We start from the raw sequence: 10,323 nt of genomic DNA, 5'->3' as shown, positions 1-10,323 counted from the left end.
GGGGCGTGGCCGGGCTGGGACAGAGAGGCCACGTGACCGCCTTGGGAAGGGGGGGAAGGAAACTAGTTCCCCTGGGCTTCTTTTTCCTTTTCACTTCCCAGATTTCCCGCCCGCTCTCCCCTTTCCCCTCTAAGCTGGGACAGGTGATTAAAGCGTGCACGTTAATGACTTCATGTGAGCTAGTTCAGACTACAGTGTAAAAACTTTACCAGCCTCATGTGAAGGGCTAGAGTTGCCTTTATTGGTGTGTGTGTGTGAGTTCTTGGGCAAGCTACTTTTTTTTTTTATTAGCCTAAAATGAATCATACAGCGGGGGTTTCATGATGCTATTTACAAGCATATACTCATAATCTGATGAAGTTCACTGTGATACTGTGTCCTGAGCCCTGCCCTCCTCTCCCCTCCCCCTATTCTGACGGGTCTTCCTTTATGCCCTTTTTATACATACACAATGCACTTCTGGTCTTACACACCCCTCCCCCTCGCCCTCCCCTTCTTCCCCTTCCTCCTCTACAACAGTCCAGCCTCCATAGGAGACATTCCTGCCATGACCTGTCCCCTCCGGAAGTCAGACTGGAGTTGAACCTCCAAACTCATGGAGGCTGGAGACTTAACCCTACCTCGGTGCTCAGAGGAGAGGGCTTGGGAGGTGATAGAGATCGGGTGATGATGTCCCCAGCGTAGGGGGGACCCACAGCCCTGGCTTGACAGGAAAAGGGAGAGGGCAGACACACGGACACGCTCATACTAGGGCTCTCCCCAGAGGGGGTACTCCCTCCCCACAGTGGGAATTCCACTAACAAGGCCCACACTACGTGTGGCCCCTTCACTTTGGACCAGACAGGGTGTGTGACTGAGGAACAGGCAACAGAATATAGTCCAAGATGACTTCTAGCAGAGTTCTCTTCCAGTCCTGCCCCTCCCCTCTCCTTCACCTTCTTTCCCACCTCCTCTCTGTTCATCTCCCCCTCCTCCCTCTTCCCTTCCCCCCTCCCCCTTTGGATTCCCTTCTTGCAGATGGGAAATGAAACTTGGGTTCATGCTCATAGTTCATATGCTCATAATGTTTATTACTGTGCCCATTATTAAAATAGCCAAAGAAAAATCCATTTAAAAACTGCCCAACTGTCAGTCCAGGCAGTATTGACGTTTCAGCTTGACTGGTTCATGGTAGAGCATAAATAGGTGGGCATCTGAAGCAATTCCTTACAGACCCATTTTGATTCTTCTCCAGGTTCTTCTCTTGGAGTTGGACCTGATTTTGTTACCAGTTTTCATCCGAATCCACTGGGGAATGGGGCGATTTTGCTTTTGTTTCTTGGCCAGAAACCGCTTGATTCTGAAAGTCTTGTGAGAAGACACGATGAGAAGCTCTGGAAGACACAGTAACCGCCATGGCGAACAAAAGCTGAAGAGAGTCTGAGAACTTTGTGTCTCTCCGGGAGAGGTGGCCCTCTAACACGGGGATGCGTTGTGACGGGCCATGCCCATAGCTTGCTGGTCCCCACAAAGGTGGAGGCTGGCTGGACACAGGCTTTGGCTCCTGTTGGGAGGCTACATCTCCGCAGGAGGTAAGCGTGAACAAGGCGCACACAAGGAACACAAGTCGGGAGAACAGGCTTGAGCAGGTCTCGTTGATTTCTGTGCAAGGGGGGAATTTTATAGCCCCAGCTTTCCCAGCCTCCTGAGTCCTTCCCGGCCAATCACTTAGCGGGAAGTTAATGTAAGGCACTTGTGGTGGGCACTGACTGGTGACGGGCACTGATTGGTCCCTCGGGGGCATGTAGGGAGCGTGGACAGCTCATGGCTAGCCGGCCAGGCAGACATGCCCGTGGGTCACGTCTCCATGAGCAGGAAGTGTGCTTCCACTGCTACTCTAGCTGACTCAACCAGATCTGACCAGCTCTACTCACAAATTCCCCCTTTTCTTTTAAAAGGACCGTCATTATGGTGACCTGTTGTTGGAGGCGTCTTTGTCGGGAGTGCAAGCACTTAATTATTCCCAGAAGAATAACCCTAGGGCTAGGAAGATGGCGCAGTGGTAGAGCACTTGCCTTGCATGCCTGAGGCCCTGGGTTCGATTCCTCAGCACCACATAAGCAAAAAGGAAAAAGCCGGAAGTGGCACTGTAGGTCAAGTGATAGAGTGCTAGCCTTGAGCTGAAGAGCTGAGGGACAGCGCCCAGGCCCAGAGTTCAGGCCCTAGGACTGGACCAAAAACAAAAAAAACAAAACAGAAAAATAACCCTAATAGCACAAGGCCTCCCCAGATGACCAGAGGGGATGGTGAAAACCATTGCTGTAACTTTTGAAGCACATCTTTTAAAAAGGAGGCAGTGGGAATAGCTGCATGGTGGTCTGGTTTAGGCAGGTAACATCATGCAGCAGGTGGTGGGTGAAGTTTAAGTACTTAAGGGACCAAGGGCCTTTGATGTAGTCACTAAGTTTAGTGACACTGGGCGCGGGAGTGGAAAGCTGACAGTAATCAGAGCTTTACATAGTCCTCCCTGTTGTAATCGAAGAAATGTAATCTCTTCTTGGAGCAAATCTATTTGTTGTTGGAGGCCTCCCTTAAGATGATTGGCAACTTGCAAATGTTGTAATTCTATGGATGACAGTTAAGGGATGAGCTGGTTTATCTGATGCACGGTGGACACGCTTTGGGACAGCAATATAGTGGCGATGGTAGCGGAAGCTACTGAAGCAATGATTGCTGACAGGATCACAATGATCAATCCTACTGCTCTTTTAGGGCACAGACGAATTAATTGAACCTGGGAAAACTGAGAGTCATTAGTAGCCAGAACAATAAATGGGGAAACACGTACCAAACCTGCAAAGGGATATGAGTCATGGGGTTGCCAGTGATTGCTGAGACTGCAGGTGTCAGAGGAGTTGTCTCCTAGATAAAAAAAGAACAGGGCTCTAACCACTACCATTCCTGACCCCTGGTCGCATGCAGATCGGTTACAGCGACGAGTATTGGCCAATAGGATAGGGGACAAATCCAGGCAGGAATGTGATGAACAAACGATTGGTATGGGGGAGGGGGTCCTAGGTCTCCCAATCGTCCCCCTGAAGAGTTATAAAACTCCTTTAGATTTTGAGGTTTGGGATCTTTTTCAGATTGGTTGTATATAGCAGAGGGACAACTCGAGGTCCTCAAATACTTTGCCTTGCCAGGAACTGGCACAAAGGCTAATCACTAATTCCTCAAGAGGAGTGGAAGCATTGCCAAAGCTATCGATCTCCCTGCGTGGGCACAACTGCGTATGGAAAGGAATGTCAGCAGCCCGGGTGCAGTTTCTTTCGGTGGGGCAAATGGGGTAGGGCCCGGTGTAGTTCCGCCATCCCGACCCGTGCGTTACTGTTGCGAGGGGGATGGTACAGCCATCAAACAGCTTTGCCGTCTCGTTTGAAAAACAAAAAGAGATGGCTCCTCCCATCCAAAAGTAAGGTTTGTTTTTTGGTGCCATAGGGCGTCTGCCGAGACAGGAAGGCCAACCGTGCCATTGGAAGAAAGCATTTGAGGGACGATGGTGGTATCTTCCCCTACCATCATCAAGCTTTGGGGGCTGGGCACTAACGTTATCTTACCCTGCCCTGCAGCAGATTGAGAATTGGCTGTAATAATGGCACACAATAAGAAGAATTGAGTACCATGCCCGGGGTCAGTATCTGGGACCATAGCCTGGGCTTGTTCTACCAATCCCTTTAGGTCTCCCCAAGTGATCACATGGGCTTTAGCTGGAGGTCTGCGTCTCCTCCTCCTCGGGCTGTTCAAGCGTAGTAGACGCATCTCATTCGTAGGTGGTGACAGTTGGTCAGACAACTCCAGCTGGGATCCAAGCAGGTTTATCACTCGTGTCTGGAAAGATACAAGCAAATCCTCTCCCTTGTGCCATTAAGGGAGCAGGGCCCAGAGTAGGTGTTTTCATGAATCCCCAATGCAGGGCCACGGGGGGACCCGCGTGTGGTGGGTGTGAATGTTAAAAAGTTTTTTTCTATAAGGCAATAATTTAATTGTGTTTGGGGATCTTTAAGCCCAACCCCTCCAGTTCCCCCTTTTCTTTTAAAACAAGGGTCTTAATTTCCTTATGACTGCGTTCAACAATGGCTTGGCCTTCTGGGTTATATGGAATACCTGTCTGGTGCGTAATGTTCCAAAGGGTACAAAATTCACGAAAATGTTTGGAGGTGTAAGCAGGGCCATTGTCTGTTTTAAGAGTCCAAGGAACGCCCGTAATTGTAATGGCATGTAGAAGTGACTTAATAGTGTGTCTTGTTTCACCTGTTAAGGCTAAGGCTGTTATAAAGCCTGAGAATGTATCTATGCATACATGGACATATTTTTGTTTGCCAAATTGGGGGATATGGGTTATGTCCATTTGCCATGTGCCATTGGGCCTAAGGCCTCGCAGATTTGTTCCCATGGGTTGAAGTGGTCCTAAGGGTAAAAGAGGCGCACAGGAGGAGCAGGACCGAATCATGTGCTTGCATTGTTGGTGCGTCAAATCAGGAAATAACTGTTTGATAGTAGCTGCCGATAAATGAAAGCGACCAGGTAACGTTCGGGCCTGGTCCATGGACGTATTGGTGAGTAATACAGTTGGTGTGACAGCATGATCAATGGCTTTATTACCAGCAGCAAGGGGCCCGGGGAGGTTAGTATGAGATCTAATGTGTTGAATGTGCCAAGGTTGGGCACGATTGTCTAGTACAGTTTGTAGTTTACACATTATCCGCATTACATCATGACCATCATCTTTTGTTTTTTTTTTTTGTCGGCATGGGGCTTGAACTCTGGGCCTGGGCGCTGTCCCTCAGCTCTTCAGCTCAAGACGAGCGCTCTACCACTTGAGCCACAGCACCACTTCCGGTTTTCTGGTGGTTTATTGGAGATAGGAGTCTCACGGTCTCTCCTGCCCGGGCTGGCTTTGATCCGCGATCCTCAGATCTCAGCCTCCTGAGATGACCATCATCTCTTAATAACGCTCCAGGAAGAACGGCAACAGTTTGTACAGCATATAAACTATCAGAAAAAATATTAAGAGGTTCTCTGGGAAAAGATGTAAGGGCGAGTAAAATGGCCAGTAACTCAGCAGCTTGAACGGACAGGGAATGTTGTTGAAGCATGTATTTTTTAGTATTGGCATTATAAAATCCATAAACAGTTTTGCTAGCATCTGTAAAAGTACAACGGCTTGAGGGATAGGTTGCCCCTTGGGATGAGTACAACATTTCCATGAAAGTGAGAGTTCTTGGGTAATTTTTAAAATGGGGTTCTTGGGCATATGATTATCAATGTTAAAATAATAGTGGATGACTTGTAAGGCTAATTCCTCTTCGGTCGTCAGGAAATCAAAGATTGCTTTTCCAATGGGCCAAATAAGACGGTCGGGGAATCGGCCATAAGTTTGAAGGCGTCGTTCCTTGCTTTCGATGGCCAAGTTGCATAGCATGGTAACGGGTGTGCTAATTTTTGGGAAGTGGCAAGGTGTACCCATTATAACATACCATGGATTTGTGTCAGCGCTGCCATTAGGCCATTATTATTTAATATAATCAGGGTGATTTCTTGGGTGGTATCTAAAAACACCAAGGGGGTTGACCATAATCGATCAGCAACTTGTTGTAAAACTTGTTGAGCATCCGGGGAAAGTATATGAAGGAAAGTTGGGTCAGAGGGTCCCTGAAGCAATTGAAATAAAGATCAGAGCTGTTGGGTAGGGAGACGCATAAAATCATGTACCCAATTGATATGTCCACATAATTGTTGTCATTCAGTTGAAGTATATTGGGACTTAATGACAATACTAGGCCAATTTGGGGTAAATGTTTGATTTAGATGATATCCAAGATAGGCGTAAGGGGCTTTGAGTTGAATTTTTTTCAAGGGCAATATGAAGGCCTAGCATTGTAAGGTTTTCCTGGAGTTGTGTTAAACCGGTTTGCATGGTTGTAGCATCTTTATGTGCTATTAAAATGTCATCCATATAATGGACACAAAAGCATTTTGAAAGCAAAGGCCTAATAGCATGGGCAATATACATCTGACATAGTGTAGGGCTATTTTTCATTTCTTGAGGGAGAACTTTCCATTGATATCGACGAGTAGGTAGTTGACAGTTAGGTTCCCATACTGAGAAGGCAAAATATTCCTTATCTTTGGGATGTAGGGGGATGGGAGAAAAGCAGTCCTTGGTGTCAATAATGGCAATGTGCCCACCTTTGGGTATTGCAGAAGGGCGTGGGAGTCTGGGTTGAAGCGTTCCCATCTTGTAGGTCCTGGAGAAGTCTCCATTTCCCTTGAGCCCTTTTTTGGATAATACAAATGGGAGAATTGTGGGGGCTGGTGCTAGGTTCTATGTGTCCCTTTTTAGTTGCTCCTCCACTAGAGCCTGGAGATGAGGGAGCTTTTCAGGGTAATAGGCCATTGTTGGACCCAAATGGGTTTGGTGGTGTCCCACTGGAGTGGAAATGGCTCTGGTCGTGCAACAGTGGCCATTAGAATTGGGGGTACTGTGGGTGATGAACGGCTCGATCGGTTATGATGTCACCCGCTGTTAGTGCAGTACCCACACTAGTGAGGCCATCTCTTCCCCAAAGACTGCAGGGAAGGCCAGGGGCGACAAGAGGTTTAAAAGCCCCGGTGGCCCCATCACAGTCTTCCCAGGCCATTGGACCTGGAGGGAAGCTGTTTTTCCACCGACACCTTGCAGGCAGGGGCCAGGAATTCGGTTCCACCCCAACCCTTCGACTTCCTCCTTCCTAAGTCCTACGTACAGTCAGCCCCGTATCAATAATGCCCTTAAATTTTGTTCCATTAACCTTAAGTTCCATTCTAGCTTTTCCGTTTTGGATAGGAATAGAACATAACACCTGGGGTGGGGGCTGGTGCCTTTGTCCTCTTGGGGTCGGGGCTGCCCCTTATTTAGTTTAAAGGCTGAGTCTTTTTTTTGGGGGGGTCCGGTCGTGGGGCCTGAACTCTGGGTCTGGGCGCTGTCCCTCAGCTCTTCAGCTCAAGGCTAGTGCTCTACCACTTGAGCCACAGCGCCACTTCCGGCTTTTTTTCTTTTTGCTTATGTGGTGCTAAGGAATTGAACCCAGGGCCTCAGGCATGCAAGGCAAAGCGCTCTACCACTGAGCCACCTTCCCAGCCCCTAAAGGCTGAGTCTTAGAACGGCATCTGGAGGCCCAATGAAAACCCTTTTTGCATTTAGGACATGCGGAAGGGGGTTGCTTTTTGCTTTCTTTTGAGTGAGCCCGGGAGTGATGGGCAATCCTTTTCAACATGACCAGCCCCGCCACATCCCCAACCAGGTCGGGTTCCCGCTGTGCCATTAGGGGGCGCTCGGGCGCTGGCGGCCGTAGAGGGAAAGCCTGTGCAAGGGTACTCATGGCATGACCTGGTGTCCCCAAATCTTTGGTGGATCCAGTCAGTGATCTCCCCATTTCGTTCAGGGGCAATGGCCTTCCTGCATTCCCGTGTGGCTCCTTTCCATATTAGGGTCTTGGTTTGCGCATCTTGGGCTCCAGCGTGGGATACCTCCCGGGCCACTGCTTCTTGAACCCGGGCAATGAAGTCAGTGAAAGGCTCATTGTTGTATGTGGGTTTTTGGTTGTTTGTCCCCTTCTTTAGAAGGGACTGAGGAGACAGCCCGCAAGGCACAGAGGCGTGCTTGGTCAAAGTACTGCAGGGGCCCCGCTGCTTGTGCGGTGGGAGACGCATAAGCTCCCTCAGGGTCCCCCATGTTGGCATGGTGCCCCCCCCAGCAGCGACGTTTCCTGCACTGTGTCGTTCACATTCATCATAAAAAGCAGCCTTCCGTAAAAGGAAGTCCCCCGATGATAATGCCGGGCGCATGAAGCTCTTCCAATCACGGGGGCAGCTAAGAGCGATGCTGGGGGTGCCGAGCACCTGCTGAGCATGCGGGGTGCAGCCCGTCTGCCCTGACAGCGGTCGGTACCGCTCAAGCACTTTTGGGTCATGGGGGCACCACTGGTGGGGCCGTGCGGCGGTTCCGTGGACGTTTACCGGGAACACGAACTGGGGTTCGTCCATAGGCTTGGCCGCCATTGCCACGGTGGTTGGGGGGCCGCAAACAACTGTTGAATTACAGGGGGAACAACGGGTTCTCCTTCAAGGATACAAAGTCCCCCGAGGGGAGTTCCCGGGCTGGCCTGCACGGTGGGCCAGATGTCCCGGGACGGACGGCGCGGGGAGGCCGGCCCCCGGGGTCCCACGATGGCGGACGTGGTTGGTCATCCGCGGTCTCGCTGGGATTGTTGGCTGAGCTCCGCCATCGCAGCGAGGCGTCGGTCGCCTTCTTGTCTCCCGATGGACAGGCGTGAATGGCCACGGCGGTGGGGTGGGCCTCGCGGACTTCTTGTTTGGACGCGGGCCCCGCTGTCTGGATCCCAGGTGGCCCCGGAGTCGATCCGGGGCGCAATCCACTCAGTTTCCCCTATGACACCAGCTTCCTTTTCTGACACTCGTATCCGCCGACTGGGGAGCAGGGCGGCAGGCCTCGCACCTGAGGCTCTGGGGCTGCGGGGGAAGGTCGCCCAGACCGTCCGTCTGCCGAGAGCGCGCGAGCCCCGCGCTGGGCGCCACTTGTTCGACGCGCACTAGGAACACGCACCCGGAGCGCAAGGGGGGATTTTACTGCCCCAGCTTTCCCCACCTCCTGAGTCCTTCCCGGCCAATCGCTCAGCGGGGAGTTGGGCGCTGATTGGTCCCTCGGGGGCAGGTAGGGAGCGTGGGCGGCTCGTGGCTGGCAGGCCGGGCAGCCGTGCCTGTGGGTCACGGTCTCCGTGAGCAGGAAGTGTGCTTCCACTGCTGCTCTAGCTGACTCAACCAGCTCTGACGGGCTCTACCCACATCCTGCAAGGTGAACCCCGGGCAGTGGGAGCAGGGGCGGTCCCTGCCGCAAGGCTGAGGAGTCCTGGTCAGGCTGCAGAAACCCCAGGACGAGGCCAATGGAGAGAACCCCCCCCAGCATGTCTCACTGTCTCTGTTATAAGTGAGGAAATAAGGCTCAGACAGGGTGATGGGCAGGCAACCACAGAAGTGGCCTGGATTCAGTCCTAAAGGTCTGGGCAAATTTGGTGACCATGGAGGTCAACAGATTTATTATATATATATATATATATATATATATATATATATATATATAGTATACATAAAATATATACATATATAATATACACATATATGACTATATATAGTCAGTCCTGGGGCTTGGACTCAGGGCCTGGGCACTGTCCTTGAGCTTTTTTTTTTTGCTCAAGGCTAGTGCTGTACCACTTGAACCACCGCACCATTTCTGGCTTTTTCTGTGTATGTGGAATTGAACCCAGGGCTTCAGGCATGCTTAGGCAGGCCCTCTACCACTAAGCCACATTCCCAGCCCCAAGACTAGGTTTTTAAGGGGATTTTTCTTCAAGCCCCCAGGCTGGTCTTGAACTAATGATCTTCCTGACTCAGCTTTCCTAGCTGGGATTATATAGGCAAGGGCTGCTGTGCAGTTTAAGATTTTGAAAACATCCTTTAAGGAAATGCCAAGGAAGTTTCTAGCAGCCAACCATTTCCCGCTGTGAATCAACTCATTCCCAGTGAGTCACTGATTCAGGATGGAAATCAGAGCAGCAAGGATTTTAGCAGTTGTCATGTGGAACTTTAGGCCTTCATACTGCAAGGTGTGAGGACTCCCTATGAGAAGATCACTTCCAGTGGTTCCAGTTCCTTTCATTGGTGTCTATGTTTGGGGAGATCAGGAAAGAGGTTGGTTCCTATTGGACAAGGCTTCCTGGCGGGTGGGACTAAGATGGTTTCAAGTTTCTGGTCCCCATCAAGCGTGGAATAATCTCCCTGGCTCACTTCCTTTTCCCTCTTCCCCCCCTCCCTCTCTGCAGGTCCTGAGGCTTGAACTCAGGACCTGGGCCCTGTCCCTGAGCAACATTTGCTCAAAGCTAGCGCTCTACCCCTTGAGCCACAGTGCCACTTCTGGATTTTCTGATTCATGGGAGCCAGGAGTCTCATGGATGTTCCTGCCCCACTGTGGTTTCGAACCGTGATCCTCAGATCTCAACCTCCTGAGTAGCCAGGGGGACAGGCGTGAGCCCCGAGGCCTCCCACGAGGAGCGTGCTTGCTTAATCGGGCAGGGGGAAGAGACAGAGAGCCTTTATTGGTACAAGCTTCCGCTCCGCCAGGCGTCGTCCCTGCGGGCTCGCCGCTTCCAGCGTGTCCAGACCGTGTCAGCCACGCCGCGGCCTTGGCCCGGCTCCGCGGCCACCGCTCCGGCCGTGGCGTAGCGCCAT

The 10,323-nt window shown here is 51.1% G+C and overlaps 2 protein-coding genes across 2 annotated transcripts in view; both read right to left on the bottom strand.

Annotated features, from left to right (window-relative positions):
• Window positions 1–10,323, bottom strand: part of Il4r (interleukin 4 receptor) — a 34,954-nt gene that overhangs the window by 18,732 nt on the left and 5,899 nt on the right. The window lies entirely within an intron of this gene.
• Window positions 1,096–8,079, bottom strand: LOC105981804. The gene is made up of 3 exons (XM_013011151.1): window positions 7,320–8,079; window positions 6,143–6,228; window positions 1,096–1,455 (listed from the first exon to the last, which is right to left on the bottom strand). The coding sequence occupies exons 1-3, from the start codon at window positions 8,077–8,079 to the stop codon at window positions 1,207–1,209; spliced, it is 1,095 nt and encodes a 364-aa protein (XP_012866605.1). The 3' UTR covers window positions 1,096–1,206.

This window comes from Dipodomys ordii, unplaced genomic scaffold (assembly GCF_000151885.1).
Source record: "Dipodomys ordii isolate 6190 unplaced genomic scaffold, Dord_2.0 Scaffold14, whole genome shotgun sequence".
Taxonomy (NCBI): domain Eukaryota; kingdom Metazoa; phylum Chordata; class Mammalia; order Rodentia; family Heteromyidae; genus Dipodomys; species Dipodomys ordii.
This window is presented reverse-complemented; position numbering and strand designations above follow the sequence as displayed.